General features: G+C 36.1%; 1 protein-coding gene across 5 annotated transcripts in view; it reads left to right on the forward strand.

Moving 5' to 3' along the window:
• Positions 1 to 19,369, forward strand: part of ARK2N (arkadia (RNF111) N-terminal like PKA signaling regulator 2N) — a 76,633-nt gene that overhangs the window by 26,321 nt on the left and 30,943 nt on the right. For all 5 annotated transcript variants that reach the window (XM_070275636.1, XM_001498367.6, XM_005612874.4 and 2 more), the window contains exon 2: positions 5,797 to 6,581. In XM_070275636.1, coding sequence (XP_070131737.1) covers positions 5,867 to 6,581 — 715 coding nt within the window. In that variant the 5' untranslated portion in view covers positions 5,797 to 5,866. The remainder of the gene's footprint in view (positions 1 to 5,796; positions 6,582 to 19,369) is intronic.

The raw sequence follows: 19,369 nt of genomic DNA on the forward strand, positions 1-19,369 counted from the left end.
AATGATGGGATGCAGTGAGTAAAGGAGGAGGCATTGTCAAGAATAACCCTCAGGTTTTTGACATGAGCAACTGAGATAATAGTGGTGCTATTTACTGAGCTAGGGAAAACTCAAGAAGGAGCAGAGTAGGATAGTTCAGAGATGACTAATTTGGTTTTGGGCATGAGGAGATTGTGGTGCCCTTAGGAAATCTAAATGGAGATGTCAGATGGCTATTTGGGTGGACTGGGATAGACCTCAGAGAAGGTCTGAGATGGAGAAACAAAATTACTAGTATAGGGATGGTATTGGAAACTGGGTGTAGAAGAGGTCACTGTTGTGGTTGGGAAAAAGACGTGGTCCTAGGACTAATGCCTGAGGTTTGGTGTAGAAGAATTAAGCCTATAAAGTAGGGTGAGAAGGAGCAGCCAGAAAAATAGGGAAACCTGGAATCCAAACAAAGACATTAGTTTAAGGAGGAGAGAGAGTGGTTAGGTAAAGAAAGCTGCTTAGGCAGTAGGTAAGATGAGGGCCAAACGATGTTGGATTTAGAGAGATGGGGATCATTAATGACCCTGGTAAGAACTGTTTTACTGGTTTAATAGAAGCAGATGTGATATGGGATTGGGGTTGAGAGGGAGTGTGAGAGGTAAGGAAATAGAGGCAGGGAGTTTAGACAACTCTCCTAATAAGATTGGCTGTGAAGGAAGATTCGGTACCTGCAAGAGGAGATGTGAGATTGAGATGATAGGTAGAAGGAGGATTTTTTTGAATGAATGAAGGAATGAGCAAACGAATGAACAGTTCAGTTGAGTGTGAGAGGTGGACGAGTGCCAAGGAATAATCAGTGTAAGGTTCTAGGGAGATGAGAGGGGGATGAGCTGTAATATTCATATAGAAGAGGATTGCCTTTAGGTGGGAGGGAAGAATAGCCTGGGGGAAAATGCTTTCCAATAGGATAAATGCCATGTGTGGTATGTGTAGTACTTTCATTGTAAATTCACTTTGAGCATTAAACCAGAGGGTTGAGAGCCTTTTATCCCATTTACAAAATGCAACTCCCATCTGATAATTTTATCATTTTCTACTGCCATGTACTTTTGACTACCTCTACCAGAAAAATCCATTTTTATTTTATTTTATTTTATTTTTTATTGAGTTATTGATAGGTTACAATCTTGTGAAATTTCACTTGTACATTAATGTTTGTCAGTCATGTTGTAGGTGCACCACTTCACCCTTTATGCCCACCCCCCACCCCACCTTTCCCCTGGTATCCACTAAACTGTTCTTGGTCCATAGTTTTAAATTCCTCATATGAGTGGAGTCATACACAGATTATCTTTCTCTTGCTGGCTTATTTCACTTAACATAATTCTCTCAAGGTCCATCCATGTTATTGCAAATGGAATGATTTTGTTCTGTTTTGCAGCTGAGTAGTATTCCATTGTATATATGTACCACATCTTCTTTATCCGTTCGTCTGTTGATGGGCACTTAGGTTGCTTCCACGTCTTGGCTATTGTAAACAGTGCTGCAATAAACATTGGGGTGCACAGGACTTTTGGGATTGCTGACTTCAGGCTCTTTGGATAAATACCCAGTAGTGGGATGGCTGGATCGTATGGTAGTTCTATTTTTAGTTTTTTGAGGAATCTCCATACTGTTTTCCATAGTGGCTGCACCAGTTTGCATTCCCACCAGCAGTGTATGAGGGTTCCTTTTTCTCCGCAACCTCTCCAACATTTGTTGCTGTTAGTTTTAGATATTTTTGTCATTCTAACGGGTGTAAGGTGATATCTTAGTGTAGTTTTGATTTGCGTTTCCCTGATGATCAGTGATGATAAGCATCTTTTCATGTGCCTATTGGCCATCAGTATATCTGCTTTGGAGAAATGTGTGTTCATGTCTCCAGCCCATTTTTTGATTGGGTTGTTTGATGTTTTGTGATTGAGTTGTGAGAGTTCTTTATATATTAAGGATATTAAGCCTTTGTCAGATATATGACTTGGAAATATTTTTTCCCAGTTAGTGGGTTGTTTTTTTGTTTCAATCCTGTTTTCATTTGCCTTGAAGAAGCTCTTTAATCTGATGAAGTCGCATTTGTTTATTCTTTCTATTGTTTCCCTTCTCTGAGAAGGCATGGTGTCCGAAAAGATCCTTTTAATACTGATGTCAAAGAGTGTACTGCCTACGTTTTCTTCCACAAGCCTTATGGTTTCAGGTCTCACCTTTAGGTCTTTAATCCATTTTGAGTTTATTTTGGTGAATGGTGAAAAAGAATGGTCAATTTTCATTCTTTTACATGTGGCTTTCCAGTTTTCCCAGCACCATTTGTTGAAAAGACTTTCTTTTCTCCATTGTATGCCCTCAGCTCCTTTGTCAAAGATAAGCTGTCCATAGATGTGTGGTTTTATTTCTGGGCTTTCAATTTTGTTCCATTGATCTGTGCACCTGTTTTTGTACCAGTACCATGCTGTTTTGATTACTGTAGCTTTGTAGTATGTTTTGAAGTCAGGGATTGTGATGCCTCCCGTTTTGTTCTTTTTTCTCAGGATTGCTTTAGCAATTCGGGGTCTTTTGTTGCCCCATATGAATTTTAGGATTCTTTGTTCTAATTCTGTAAAGAATGTCATTGGGATTCTGATTGGGATGGCGTTGAATCTGTAGATTGCTTTAGGTAGAATGGACATTTTAACTATGTTTATTCTTCCAATCCATGTACATGGAATGTCTTTCCATCTCCTTATGTCGTCATCCAGTTCTCTCAGAAAGGCCTTGTAATTCAGAAAAATCCACTTTTTATCCCCTGACCAAAACCAATATATGCAGTAAATAATCTGGTTGTTTGGGAAGATTGATCTGTACATACGACATCTTTTTCCCCTGTGTTTGGGGTACTTCATTTTTATTCCACTGCAGGGAGTTTTGTCAGAGCTTGTATTTCCAGTTCCTGTGACATTTTTTTCTCTTGTGTTTTATGAATTATAACAAAATTCCACTACAGAGGGGAAATTCTAATAGAATTCACTGACTAAATTTGACCTGAGTAGTTATTGGTGCCAAGAGCAGAAAATACACAGCTCCTTTTTCTCAGAAGACTTTTCAGTAGAGTTTTATGTTAGAATGGATTTTTAAATAGATAATACTTGTACGTGATGCAAAAATCAAGAGGTACAAAACTACATACAGTAGAAAGTCTTTGACTCCCCTTCCCTCATTCACTCTTTCCTTGCCAGGGCAGCTGGTATTACCATTTTCTTAACTATCCTCCTAGAGATTCTTTGCATCTACAGACAAACTCATATATAAATATAATTTTGTTTTTTATTTACACAAATGGCCTAATATAGCTTTTTTGTTCATTTAACATTATGTATTAAAATTGCTCCATATCAATATATAAAGAACTCTTTCATTCTTTATGGCTACATTGTATGGACTTAACCGTGAACTAACTGGTGTCCTATTTATGGTTGATACCAGTGTTTGTGATTAATCTGGGCCCATTTAAGTGATTTGACTACAATACTGTGCTTTTTTAGGCAGCAGTAATCATTGTAAATCTCAGTTAACACTTAGATGTAAGGAACTTGAAATGAAAGATGATTGATGTGTCATATGGAAGGCTATTGTTATTCTCATGCTTTCTTACAAGGAAAAACTGTCTAGATTCATTTATGCTACCCATACAATTTATTTACTGAAGAAACAAGAGTTTTATGGTCAATTTAACAAATTTACTTTTCAACCTGAAGTTATGTTATGTACTTTGAAAAGGTCCGGTACCTTCTGCTTTCAAAAATTGAGACTTTTTTTTTAAAGATTGGCACCTGAGCCGACATCTATTGCCAGTCTTTTTTCTTCTTCTTTTCCCCAAAGCCTCCCAGTATATAGTTGTATATTCCAGTTGCAGGTCCTTCTGGTTCTGCTCTGTGGGATGCCACCTCAGCATGGCTTGATGTGCAGTGCTAGGTCTGTGCCCGGAATCCAAACCTGTGAAACCCTGGGCCGCTGAAGCAGAGTGTGCGAACTTAACCACTTGGCCCTGGGACCGGCCCTAGTTTGAGACTTTTGATGCTTGTGCTTTGTAGCTGATATTAATTTCGTTTGAGCATATTTCTCAGATGTTTCAGCTTTAAGAAAAATCTTTATTCCAGAATATATAACATTTTCTACAGAAGAATCAACTCTCATTTTTATTCTCAGAAAATCTTGAGTTTGTTCCTCATATCTGGGGGTATTTCATATCTATAAATATTTTATTTCTTGTTTCTCTTGCCAGCATCCTTCATTTATGACACTGGCAGTTTGTTGGTTTAACTTTTACTCCCTCTGTTGGCTTTCAGAGGTGTTACATTCCTTTTGGAATGGTGTTACACTTATGCTTATTTTCATTTAACTAAAAAATTGGCAATGATGCAAATATACTTGTGAAATAGGCTACACCTAAGATTGTTTTAAATTAATAAATGTTTTCAGTGGCCATGAATATTCTGGTTTTCAGAACATTTTAAAGAAACTTCATCAGAATGCCTGTTTTATAATGCAGCTCAGAACAGGGCCATGAAAAACAAAACAGGTATATAGAATATTCATATTTATAGTAAGCAAAAAGTGGTCTTGGCATATCAGATCAATAAAAGGACTTTTCACATATCTTCTGGTTGCTGTCTACCATATATTGAACTATTAAGTAACTTGATGGAGTGAAATGATGGGGATGGCTTGTTGCACCTGACTAGCATACCATCTAGCTTAATGCTCGTGTCTGTCTGTGACCTATGAGACATCATGATAATTGCCTTCTTTAACATCGCATGCACAGGGTGAGGTATTTACTTGCCTTGCAGATTCTTAGCATCCTCTTAAAAGCTACCAGTTAATGAAGTTTGGACTGTATAGGTCACAACTCTTGTGGTTAAAGATTATGTCCTCTTTCTCCATTATTAAGTGGAGTTGTAGCATACACAGATGGGGAAGGATGTTAGGTTCTAAAGTTAGCATATAAGGTGGAAAATGTGTGTAGGGTGTTTTCTCTTAAACCCCTTAAGTCATTCATAGAATACAGTGTACTAGATTTTCTGGGTTCACAAAGCAGCTGATCAGTATTTAGTGGCTATTGTTTATGAAACAAAACACATATTTAAACCCTAGACTCACATTCATCATGATGAGAGGTATGTGGGAACTAAGGACTGAGGGAACAGCAGATTCAGGCCTTTCGTCTTAATGTCCCCTCTAGAGCAACTCCTAGTGAGAAGAATGGCAGAGAGGTTTAATGCATATAGTAACTTTGGTTGCTCATTTGTCAAATGCATGTAGTTGAAATTTTTTTTTTTTAACTAAGTGTGCATTTGATGTTACTCCATTGTAACTTCCCCTTTTGCCTCCTTTCTTTGAGGATTTGAGTGTAAAAGTGATCATTCCAGTTAACTTGTTTTCTGGACCAGTTTTTTTGAAGCATTCTTTTTCATTTATATTAAAGTCAAAACATACATATTAACTATATCAGAGTTTTGAGGATCCCTTTCTTGAACACTTAAAGTTTTAAAGTTGAAATCCATGTTTGGTTCCTTGCTGGCCTTGCTAGTTGAGTAATAGAGGATTAATATTGTGCCATTTTTAGTAGCTGTGTATAGTTTTTTGATAGTACTAAGTCCTTTGAATTTGATTATTGTTCAAGCAGATAATAGATAACATATTTTAAAGGCCTGCATCATGGTAACTTTTGCCACCCACTTAGAAAGGTAGGCATGTTGTATTGATTAAATAATCTGCCATTTCTGTTTATTGATTTTGTGTATTTTTGTACAGGTTGCTTTCCTGTTGCTTCTTTGACATAGTTTCCTAGACTCTGCTCTATGATTTAACTTGAAAGTCTGAAATGAAGATGGAGGAGGCAGTGGGAAAAGTTGAAGAACTCATTGAGTCTGAAGTCCCACCAAAAACATCTGAAAAAGAGACAGCTAAGGAGGAAGATGGATCTGTAGAACTGGAAGCTCAAGTTCAGAAAGATGCTGTAGTGGATTCTACAGTTCTTTCTTCAATGCCCTGCTTGTTGATGGAACTGAGAAGAGACTCTTCTGAGTCTCAGTTAGCATCCACAGAGAGTGATAAGCCGACAACTGGCCGAGTTTATGAGAGTGACTCCTCTAATCACTGCATGCTTTCCCCTTCCTCTAGTGGTCACCTGGCTGATTCAGATACGTTGTCTTCTGCAGAAGAGAATGAACCCTCCCAGGCAGAAACAGCAGTAGAAGGAGACCCTTCTGGAGTATCTGGTGCCACAGTTGGGCGCAAGTCTCGGCGGTCCCGATCTGAAAGTGAAACATCCACTATGGCTGCCAAGAAAAACCGGCAATCCAGTGATAAGCAGAATGGCCGAGTTGCCAAGGTTAAAGGTCATCGAAGCCAGAAGCACAAGGAGAGAATCAGGCTACTGAGGCAGAAACGGGAGGCTGCTGCACGGAAGAAATATAACCTGTTGCAGGACAGTAGTACCAGTGATAGTGACCTGACTTGTGACTCAAGCACGAGCTCATCCGATGATGATGAAGAGGTTTCAGGGAGCAGCAAGACAATCACGGCAGAGATACCAGGTAGAGGATGTTTTTTAAACTGACTGTAGAGTACCTGATGGCGTTTCTTGACTGTCAGGCCCAGTTAGATGAGTGACACTTGAAAAAGTCCAGGAGACCTGCAGCTCTGTGTAAATTTGAAGACTGCAGTGTATTAACAAGACATGGCCAATTTAAAAAACCTGTTCTGAGGTTTCCAGTGCACTTTAGCACATCGGCAAAAAAATATTTAAATGGTTAATGATAGGGACAAGATTATTTTTAAGTAATGGAATTCCTCATGAGTCTCTTTCTCTGTAACACGTTATCTGAACTCCGATCATTGCCTTTTTAGCGCTACTTAGATTTAATACTCACTGTTCAGCATTATTACTAAGTACTTTCTCCTCAGGAATAGGCACTTTGCTTTATTATATAGGCAGTGCACTTGAGCTTATGGTGTCTGAAATAACATGTTCTATCTTTTGTTCAAGTTTTCTAATAACTATCCTCCTAAAACAGTATGTTTTATGTTTTCCCCTCATTCATTGCATGATAAGCTAGTTATCCTTGTTGCACATTTTTCTATTCTAAGTTGTCACTCTCATTGAAAAAGACATTTTTTTGCAAAATTTCCCCCTTAGTCCCCCAAGCTTTAAAAAGTTTGATGGAAATCTGCTTGTTCCAGCTCTCATTGATATAAGGGTCTGTAATTTATTACATGTTTGACATATCTGCTTTCTCCATATTATCATGTCTGGTACTGTGTACTACAAAGGCAGTCTTGAGATTTCATAGTGGAAGAAAGATGAGTTCTGAATGGTTCTTAATTGATGAATCTCATTATTAAAGAAATTCTTACGATTAGGAACATTCTGTAAACTACATGGTATTTAATAGACCATGACAGCATTGTTTATTGCTACATTAAAGAGGGGGAAGTTTTGGTTTTCAGAGTTTTATGGGTGACTTTTTTCCTCCTAGTTTTCTGAAAGGTTTCTGTTTCTACACATGAAGACAGCATATTGCTGATATACAAAGACTATTTCAAGAAAAATCATATTGGTTAATTAAATTTATAGCTAACCAAACTTATATAAACTTAACAGAAAAACTGATTTTAAAGCACTTTATAGGTGTTCACAGTATAATAATGAAAGTCTCATGCACATAGTGTATTAAATATGTGTTTTTAACAGTCATTAGAAATGCTTACAGTTTTAATATCTGTTGAATTCCTTTGGTAGTTCCTTGTGTTGAAATTCCTGGGGAGGGGATTGAATTGAAGCTCATCAGTTGAATGCATGAGAAAAGCAGACTTTGGGGTTGTTGTAAGGCAGGTTCTAGGTATATTTCAGTTTTACATTTAATAATATTTTTAAGAAAGCTTTATTAATACCTGTAAAATTGTTTGTTCATGCATTTTATGTCCTCTTCTAATCTGTTAATCAAGATCATGATGGATCTCTTGATAGAGTGCTTAATTCCACTCACTAAATTTATGTAACCCCAGTACTTTGCCTTTTTATGGAAAGGGATAATAAGGTGGGTGAACAAAATGCTCTTTGAAGATAGACCCCATTGTAGAAGTGGCATGAGAAATGTCTTCATGGGCTCTCTCCCTGTATGGCTTACGTAAGTTAGGTGTGCCTTGTTCATATTTTCCAGACTTCTTTGCTAATTGATTACCTAGACTAGTGTTTAAAACTTCAAAAACACCAGTGGTCAGTTTCTTGTCTATTCTGAATTGTATACCAACTGAAGAACTGAAGTAAATTATCTGAATCTATAATTTAGTTTTTGTTGTTCATTTAGTAAGTTTGTGGCTTTTGAAAATATGTTGAGTTTTCTAAGGTAATCATGGAGAATTAAATGGTAGGTAAGGTGCAAGACCATTATTTATGACTACCTAGGTTGTGCACTACACAGTTTCAGGAAATGCTGTTCACATTAAGACAAGGGTGAGTGGTCTTCCCTGGAATTGTGCAAAGCAGGAAAGATGGAATAGCCTAAGTTTAAATATTAGCAAGTTCATTTCAACTGTCCATGTTGTTACCCCTGAAAAATTGTGACATTGTGCATTTTTAATGTAATAATTATGTGTACCTCACTTTTTCCTCAGTCACGTTATGATTGTGGGGAAGGGGGGGTATATTCACCCTTATAGCAAGGACAGTTGTTGAAAAGTTTTATAAATTGTAAAGACAGGATAAATTATGAACTGACTTGAGTGCAATGGCATGGATATTCAGGTGAACTTAAATGGGATGTGCCTAACAGAGAATCTCTTGGATGTTGAAATTTGAATCCAGCTGTTTACACAGAATGGAAACCAAGAGGAAAAGTTAAAACTAAGATTCTTGCTATACTCTTTCATCAAGGTACAACAAATTTAGTCATTCAGAAAATGCTTTATTTATAAGCTTTTGTTTGGCAGCAGCTTAAAATTTGAAGGAATTATGCTAAATGTTCTTTTATGCTGAGTAATTTAATAATTAATGCATTTTCTTTTAAAGAGTGAAAATAACTAATGATGCAGACTTACATAGTGCATGTTAATAGTTGAACTTGATATCTGGGCAACGGATGTTTGTGAAGTTTTTTTTTTTATAGTTAAGAGTTAACTGATGGGCAGGTTAGTATGCATACTAGATCATTCTTTCGAAGTTTTTGAAAAATATTACTGTTTTAAGAATCTGGAGGTATCATATCAAGATAATTCTGGCAGTTCTTTCATTTGGGGGACTTGCAGATGAGCAAAAATAGAGTATTTTGTAGTGAATATTAATGTAAAAATACTATATGGTGGTCTTGAGTATTCAAGGCTCTTAGCAAATGTCTCGTTTATCTTCGTAGATGATCTTTTGGCTATTAATCACTCTTTGCAGTTTTATGATTAGAGCATTATTTCTCCGGGGGTGGGGGCAGTTTCTCTATAAAATCACTTTGAGATTAGATCTGTAGAGTCTGCTCTTGCATGGAATTTTGTTTTTAGTGAATATGAATAATGGACATCAGACTTCATTCAGTTCGAGAAATTAATTCTGTGAAGAGACTCACGTGCACCAGTGTACATGGGCAATGGGGAAAAGTTTTTCGAGTAACTGTTGTTTTTCATAAATATTTAGCATAGAGTAAACCTCAGGGTCACTACACCTTGTCTTGGCTAAAATGACCTGCTTTTATGTGGTTTAATAGTCACCATATACAGTCATGCACTGCATAACGGCATTTTGGTCAACAATGGATGATTATATGACAGTGGTCCCATAAGATTAGTACCATAGAGCCCAGGTGTATAGTAGGCTATACCATCTGAGTTTGTGAAAGTCTATGATGTTTGTACGATGCACTTCTCAGAATGTATTCTGGTCGTTAAGGGATGCATGACTGTAAATGCCTACTCAGACTGAGGTTCCAAAAATAGTACTTACCTTGGTAGGTAAGAGTCAGTTGTCTTGGCTGTTTTTTTTTTTTTTTTTTTTTAAAGATTGGCACCTGAGCTAACAACTGTTGCCAATCTTCTTTTTTTTTTTCTGCTTTTTCTCCCCAAATGCCCCCCAGTACATAGTTGTATATTGTAGTTGTAGGTCCTTCTAGTTGTGGCATGTGGGATGCCGCCTCAACATGGCCTGATGAGTGGTACCATGTCCGCGCCCAAGATCTGAACTGGTGAAACTCTGGGCCGCCAAAGTGGAGCGGGCAAACTTAACCACTCGGCCACAGGGCTGGCCCCTGTTTTGGCTGTTTTGCATTTAGAAAATCTAATTGGTCTATTTTGGAGAATGTCAGGAAGGCTGTTGAGGATGGCTGTCTGAGATCACCTGAATTCTCAATCCATGTGACCAGGCCAGAACAGCTCAATCCCACTGAAGCTAGAATCTCAGCACCCATTACTCACCATACACGTTTATGCACTGAAATGCATCATGATAAACTATCATCTTACCTCACAGTTTTTCTGAGGTAGAGACTTATGCTTGATCAATTACCTCTTGCTTGGAAATTAAAAAAAAAAATTTTTTTAAGTACTAAATCCCTTTTTGAAAATAGGAAAAAGGGGAGGTAGACAATTAAAATCACCTGTAATCCTGCTTTTGTTACCATTTCAGTATGTTGCCTTGCACAATATATAGCAAAATTTATCATACTATGTATACTTCTATCTTCATTTCCCTCTTAACATTGCATTTTTAGCAATTAACCAAAACATAATATTCTCCTTAAAATATATGGATTTTGAATAATTTGGTTAACTATAAAATAACTTCCCTAATGTTGATCCTTTGGGCTGTTTTTCATTTTTGCTATTATGAGAAAGGGTATGAACACTTTAAGGCTGTTACACACACTGCCAAACTGCTTTTTAAGAATATTAAGTTTATTCCATCCAGGAACTTGAGTATTATATTCTTCCTATTGAGTATTTTTTTAAAAACCTTGCCGATTAGATGCAAGAATTGTTAGTGTTAATTTGCATTTCTTTGATCACTAGTGAAGTTGAAAAATCATATTTGGCCATTTGTGTTCTTTTGGTAAACAGTCTATTGATGTTCTTCTCATGTTTTCCTCCTGCCACATTTGTTTCTCTTATTGATTTGTAAGGATTCTTAACTTTGGGAACTGAATTACTTGGAAAAAATTTAGTATTAATTTAAGCAGTGGGGACTCATGGGAGAAGACCCCAAATCCACATTGGAAATCTTATGACCTTTTCCTAGATTGAATATGAAGTGACTAAAAGCCCCAAGTCCCCATTTTAAGCCTCTTGTAATCTGATTGTATTTTGGTAGCCATTTAGGAGACTTACTAAGTATATTGAAAACAAAATACTGAAATGGAATAAATAGGTGAGAACTGCCTATTTTCAGCTTAGTAAATGCAAACAAGGCAAGTAAGATCCATGCAGTTTTCAATCTCGCTGTGTATTAAAATCACTTGGGGAGTATTTAATATTTATGATGGGCCAGCCCTGGTGGCTTGGTGTTTTAAGTTCAGCGTCTCCTCTTCAGTGGCCTGAGTTCGGTTCCTGGGTGTGAGCCTATACCATTCTGTTAGCGGCCATGCTGTACTGGGGGCCCACATAGTAAAAATAGAGGAAGACTGGCATGGCTTTTAGCTCAGGGCAAAGCTTCCTCAGCAAGCAACAACAAAAACTTATGATGCCCAGGCCCCGCTCCAGACCAGTTAAATCAGAATCTCTGGGTCTGACCCAAACATCAGCATTTTTTCCCCAGCTTTTTCGAGATATAATTGACATATAGTGTTGTGTAAATTTAAGGTGTACAATGTGAATATTTCATTTATGTGTATATTATGAAATGATTGCCACAATAATATTAGTCAACACATCTGTCACTTAACATAGTTATAATTTGTGTGTTGAGAACTTTTAAGATCTGCTCTCTTAGCAACTTTCAGATATGCAATACAGTATTGTTAACTACAATCACCATGCTGTACGTGGCATCCCCCAAACTTATTCACCCTATCACTAGAAGTTTGCACCCTTTGATCACCTTCACCCATCCCATCCTTAGCCTCAGCGCCCGACCACCAACGTACTGTTTCTGAGTTGTTTTTTTTGAGGAAGATTAGCCCTGAACTAACATCTGCTGCCAATCCTCCTCTTTTTGCTGAGGAATACTGGCCCTGAGCTAACATCCATGCCCATCTTCCTCTACTTTATATGTGGGACGCCTGCCACAGCATGGGGTGCCAAGCGGTGCCATGTCTGCACCCGGAATCTGAACCGGCAAACCCCGGGCTGCTGAAGCAGAACATGTGCACTTAACCGCTACACCACCAGGCCGGCCCCGAGTTTTGTTTTTTTAGATTGCACATATAAGTGAAATCATACAGTGTTTTGTCTTTCTCTGTCTGACTTATTTCACTTAGCATAATAGAGGCATCAGCATTTTTAAAGATCCCTAGGTGATGACAGTGACCAGCCAGGGCTGAGAACTATTCAGCTGAGCAGTGATATGTTAAGTCTCCTATAGCTAAAATCATTCTGAAACTGGTAGTCTGGTTCAAATAAGTTCTGTTACTGCCAATGAGTATCAAGTTCTGAACTGTGGAGTTGAGTTTTTAAAACTCTTATTAGTTGTAAAAGCCACAGTACAGTTCTATATTAATTAACAAGAATTAGTACTTTTGTCTTCTCCTCCATTTAAGTGATTATTTTAAAAGTATGCATTGTTTAAATGTGGTTTTCTCTGTGCTACAATGTCTGGATAATGTTACCTTAGATTTAGAAGCTTTCAAATCTTACTGGGGTAACCTTTGGCAATCTCTAATATTAAAGCGCCAAGGAATTATTTTTGGCCTGCTTTTCCTAACTTATTTCTTAAAGTGAGTGCCTGTATTCTTTGTATGAGCAAAAGCATAAGCTTTACTTTTGATATTTTTTTCCTCAAAGTAGGTTATATCTTAGTATTAATAAAAGGACATATGTGTGTTTAAGGTGAGAATATGGTTCCTGTTTGTTTTTGTTTTTTCTTTTAATAGACTTTATTTTTTAGAGAAGTTTTAGGTTCACACAAAATTGAGCAGACGGTATAGAGATTTCCCATATACTCCCTTCCCCCACATATACTCAGCTTCTCCACTGTCAACATCCTCCGCCAGAGTGGTGCATTTGTTACAGTCAGTGAACCTACATGGAAACATCATCACTCAGAGTTCATAGTTTATATTAGGGTTCACTCTTAGTGTTGTACATTTTATGAGTTTTGACAAATGTATGTTTGGTCCCTGTTTTTAAGCCCTCCAAATGTCTTGTCAGTCTTTATCAGTGGTAGTCATCTTTATGATGCTGCAACTTATCTCGCTGTCTCCAGCATAAGTATTTTCACACCATTTTCTGAATTTAGCTTTTAAATACCCATTTTTCAATGCCTGTTGAAAAATAAGCAATTCCAGAATCTGAAACAGGTCAAAGTAGCTGTCTGATTTCCTGTTCTATGTATGTTAAGTTTACCCAGCAGTTAAAATGGGGATAAACTGCTTAAAGAACGTGTAATATTCTTTAAATTCCGTTTAATCTTTCCATAAGCTAAATATACTAGACTTTGGGGAAGCATATGTCCCTTTTGAGGAAGTTTACATATAAACAAGATTTTTTTGAAACATGAAGAAGGGGATAAGTAATCAGGGGAAAAGGAATAAGATGAAGTTAGAGGGAAAGTTGTTAACAATAAACTTTGTAAAGTTTTTATTTGCTGGGTAGAATTGGGCTAAAAATTTGTTCCATATCCTTTTAGGCATTGAAAAGAGGTGGTATGACTGATTAAACAGTTCTCATTGTCCAGGAGAAACATTGCTGTTCTTGATACTGAGACCTGGTAAATTTTTCTTTTGCATCTTCATAAAAAGCCACTATGAGATAAAGTGAACCACATTTTCAGAAATACCCTGCGATAAATACAACAGAGTATTGCATAGGACTGTTCTTTATAAGACTTCTTAATGTAGGTAGATGGTATAAGGCCAAGATTGATTGATTCCATCAATCATTGATTTATTCAGCAAATATTTGAGCACCTACTATGCAACATTGAGAACGCAACAGTGAATGAAAAGTCCCTGCCCTCATGGAACTTAATCTTTTTTGAGGAGACAGACAATAAATGAGTTCATCATATGCTATCAGGTAGGAATATGCACTATAAATGTTAATAAAGCAGGATATAAGTGATAAAGATTGACTAGGAATAAGGTAGAAAAGCCATTTTAGATAGTGTAGTCGAGTGGTCTGAGGAGGTAACATTTTTAATAGCTTCCTGAAGAAATGAGGAGTTCAGTAGAATTAGTTTTATTAGAGACCCAAACTATATGGGACCAAACTAAAGATGATCTGGCCTAGTTCAAGGATAAAATAGTGTATGTAGAGGAGCACATCCTAAACTGGAATCCTATGAAACTCCTGTTCTGCTGGATATTAATAGCTGTACACTATCACACATTTGGAAAGTGCTGGATCGTGTGGAAACAGGTTTTTTTTTAACTGCAGGACAACTTGGAGCCATTAATGTACTCTCCAGAGGGGGAGGATATGACTTGTAGTGTATCCCAGACTAAACCACAAACTTTTTTTGGTTTTGTTTTTGAGGCATACCTTTTAAAAACCATGTATAGGCCAGGGTTTCTAAAAAGCTGACCCAGAGAGACACGTGGATTGTGTATATCCTTTATGTGGTTTTCCATAAGAAATGTTTTTTTTAACTTAAAACAAGAGGATTTGATAAGAATCAATCAGTTGAAAATTATTTTATACTAATTTATTATGAGTTAGGTGCCAGAATGACTTTGAAAATTTTAAAGTTAAAGCAGTGAAAATATTCAAGGATGCAGTGGTTCTCAACCAAGGCTGTCCATTAAAATCATGTGGGAGCTTAAAACAAAACAAAACAGACCTCCCGTGCCTTGGAGCCTGCCTAGGGTTTGGTATTTGTTAAACCACTCTAGGTTTTTATGTTCAGCAAAGGCTGAAAACCACTGTTACAGATAAATAGTTAGTTGTATAGTAACAATACATATTCCCAGGCAGATATATTGAAACTATGAAAAATGGTGGTGGTATGTTATTTTATTTTTCTTGGAATTACTTTTGTTTGGCTAATTAATTTAAATGCTGCTTATCAATGCTATATTTATATGGCTGTTCTTAGTAATGCTTATACCATTTTCCTGAATAAGCATGTCTTAATAAAAATACAATTTTCTTAATTAATGATGTTTTATCAAATGGCCTCAATGTCTTTAAAGCTGACTTCAGTCGTGCTGGGGGATCTGAAGGAGCGCCCAGGGAAATTCCAGGATTACTTGACAGGGGTGCTGTATGTGATAGGAACTGCATAGGCAGTGTCCTAGAAGAGGCCATGAGCTGTTTTTCCGAGATGCAGAGGCAGACAGAGGAGAAGTTCTGCGTGTGGATGGAAAAGCTAACTCACCTTGACACTGGCGAAGAGAACAAGCAGCTACTGGAACCCAGGGAACTTAAATGCAACTAGTTGGCCAAAGAATTTCCCCTATCACCCAATCATGTGCTTACATGCAGATGCCTGATTCCCAAGAACTGCCACAGCAGCCCTTTGGTTTTTATGTGACTTGTTGAAATGTTGACAGTATGTTAGAATTCCCAAGGATTCATAACAGTTTTCCAATTAACTTTGCTGAAAATGGGAATATTACAGAACAACCTTTGAATCTATCACAAAATTGTGTTAACTGTCTGCTTTTTGAATTGTATAAGAGGGAATATGCTTTTGCCCATTGTAAGTTTCTTTTGATGATGTTTTAAAAATTACGATAGTAAACAGTTTCTTTTTAAAAAATTAGATATTCAAAACAAAGCAGCAGAGTTTGACAAATTTTAGTTTGAGTTTTGTTGCATATTTTGGGAACATAGAACCATATTTATACGATAATAGGAATGACCCTCATCTTTATGCTTTTTATTCCTGCCAAAAATATAAATAACATATAAAATAGGGAATCTTAAGAGAATCCAAATAGGTAAGTAGTTAATTCCTTGGGTTAAGCATTTATTCCCTACAAAAACTGTTGACTCTTTTCTGATTCCAGTGGGGGGAATCATGTAATTAACCCCACTCTGAAGATCATGAATAAATGTACTGCGTGAATATTTTTATATCATCATTCTTCCATATGTCATTTAATGAACTAGTTTGTTGCTCGTCTTAGTGAATTATAATATTAAATAGGATTTATATGCAGGAAGAATAAATAAATTTTTGAGCAAATATATACTCTGATGTACTATCCAAGATGCTGTAGGGAGAGCAGGATTAGACTGGAGTTTGATATCATGCATGAGAAAAATACTATTTTTCATTGCTACAAAAGTGAATTTTTACCTTGAGCTTTAACTTAAAGCTGAGTGCCTGAGGTAATAACCTGGCAGACACCATCTAGTGAAATTGTCCAGTACCCTGATATAAGGGGTAACTCTAGAGGATACAGATGAAATGGTCACTCTGTTAAGGGTGTATATTGAATGGATTTTTAAGTTACTAGTGGCTAAGTGTGTTAGCCAATGTACTACTAATTTAACTTTGTTTTCCATTCCTGGACTGAAAAGAAATGGCCATTCAGCATGCTAAAGGACCGGTGGAGTGTGTCAAGGGGAAGAAATATCACAGGATTGAAAGTCTTGCAGTGTGATATCTGTTTTTATGTGCTGCCTAGGACTGGGAAATACTAGTTTTTTGTTTTTTATTTTTAAGATTGGCACCTGTGGTAACAACATTGCCAATCTTTTTGTTGTTGTTGTTTTTCTGCTTTTTCTCCTCAAATCCCCAAATATATAGTTGTATATTTTATTTAGTTGTGAGTCCTTCTAGTTGTGGCATGTGGGACGCTGCCTCAACATGGCCTGATGAGCGGTGCCATGTCCGCACCCAGGATCCGAACTGGTGAAACCCTGGGCCGCCGAAGTAGAGCGTGAGAACTTAACCACTCGGCCACGGGGCCAGCCCCTGAAATACTGGTGTTTTATCTTTTATGCTTTGGTAGGAATATTGTGAGAAACAGCTAAATTAGCATGAAATTTTTCAATAGGAATATGTAGCTTTGCTAACACTAACCAGTTTTTAAAAAATTGTGCTTTCTTTTGGATTTCCTTACAATAAAAATTTATTAATTTTACCAACTTTATAACTTAATTTCTCAGTATGAAAAAAGTTAATTATTTTAATATTTAATGAAGTTGCAGTTTTGGAAAAAACCTAATTCTGTGTTTTGTGAGAGGAGGGATAGATGGCGTATTTGGAGTTACATATATAAACAATCAAGACCTTTATTTTAATAGTTTTTCAGTAACTTTACTCAGAAAAACTCACCGTTTTTTCTCTTTAGTTCTATATCCAAATAGTTGCAACTTGTAAATTAGCTGTAATAGCCTGAGCTCATTTTTTTTCCTTTCCTAGTTTTGAACTGAAAAATATCTGTGATTTGGTTTTTTCTTTTTAGAACTTGATGTATGAGAATTTGGAGTTAACTTTGGGAAAACCTTGTTAGTGTGCTCGGTTCTCATTTATGAAAAAGATTAGTAGTATCTTTATTGTGTAATGACTGTCAGATTTCCTGAACTTAGTGTTTGACAAATGGGGTAAAGTTTGAACACTGTGCAACTTGTAATAAATTTCTTAACATATGCTAAGCATTTCTTAACATTAACATACATAATATTAGTATGAATTTTCACCATAAAATATATAGGAATTTATTGTAACTGATGGGTTTTTCTCTGAAATGATAGTACCACACTTGTAAACTACTTCAGCTAATATTTTTTTTAAATTAAGTTTTATATCAACGGGAAGAGCATAGTGGTTTTGGATGACTGACTGGATTTTGACTAATCTATAATTTTTACTTGAAGATGAGATGTTTCCAGGGAAGTTTCTTCTGTCTTCAACTTCTTCCTGGGATCAGAGATTTTACTAGACATGAGAAAATATTAATTTAATTTCAACGTGTTAACATGACTACTTTTCTATGCATGTATGAACTACTTCAGGCACTTACCAGCTTTCTTTTTTGTTTCATGATTTAATATTTGATGTATTAAGCATGTACTGAAATACTTTTTATTTTTAAAATAGAAAGTATGAATTTATCTTTTAAGAATAAGATATAGAGACATATTCCTAGTATTGACTGGATATACTTTAGTTTTTGTTATTATTATATAATTGAGTAAGAGGTCTACAGATAGAGAAAAATGAAAAAATTTCAAGGCAATGGAATTATCAAACATAGGTTTTAATGATTGTTATTCAAGGTAAGAATAACATTTTGAGAATAACATTTCAGATGTTGAACGATAATAATTTTGGGAAACCTTTTCTACATAATTTTGGATAAAGATGTGGAAAGAAAGGTTTTGTTGGAAATAAAGGTTTTGGTAGAAAGAAAAGGAACACTAGAATACATTGATTTAATTCATAGAATATATGCCAAAATGTTATAACTTATTCTAAAGTAAAATTCGATATTTTGTGATTTGGAGATTTTAACCTTAAGAATAATTTTTAGCAGAAACATATATACAAATTTTATCCTGATTTTCAGTTTCTCACAGTGCCTTGAAAATGTGTTACTGTCTTAAGGAGTATTGTTTTGGAAAACAATAGGTTTTATAATGAGTTGTGCTTTAAAATGATTATACTTTTTCCAGGTCACACAATTTAAAAGTTACTCTTTCAAAAAAAAGAGTTTTCTTTTGTATAGTGGACATTTAAAGAAGTAAGTATTTGAAGTAGTTTTAATACTTTATTTTACGTGACTGCTGTTGTGAATTACTGAATTCGCTTTCCCTGAGGCAAAGTCTGTATTCCTAAGATTATAAGTACTTATAAGTATAAATACTAAGAAGTGGAGATTACTTTTTGATTATGTGGTGGCATTTTTATGTAGGTATAGTTTTAGAAGTGCCTAGTGTGGTTTTCCCTTAATTTCCCTAGAAGTTTAAGAAGGATAGGGAATGTGTCCTGTCTGGACTTTTTTGTAGTCTATGAAGGGCTAATGCTGGGAAGAAACTTCTTTCATCCTATATATGACATTAATCTAGATGTGGTTGAAATGCTTTTTATTTAAGAATAAAATCCCATATTTGGATTATTTCATTTCTCTAATATGTGCATATAGAATTCAGTTGCTAGTATTTAAAAGGGGGCATTATCCCCTCACTAAAGGTAAATGTGTTGTCTGAATCTGTCTACAGACTGCTTTCTGCCTAGTTTGTACTAGTTCAGTGTTCTAGGACATTAGCTACCTAATCATTTTAAGAGAGTTTAACCAGC

The sequence above is a fragment of the Equus caballus genome, chromosome 8 (assembly GCF_041296265.1).
Source record: "Equus caballus isolate H_3958 breed thoroughbred chromosome 8, TB-T2T, whole genome shotgun sequence".
NCBI lineage: Eukaryota > Metazoa > Chordata > Mammalia > Perissodactyla > Equidae > Equus > Equus caballus.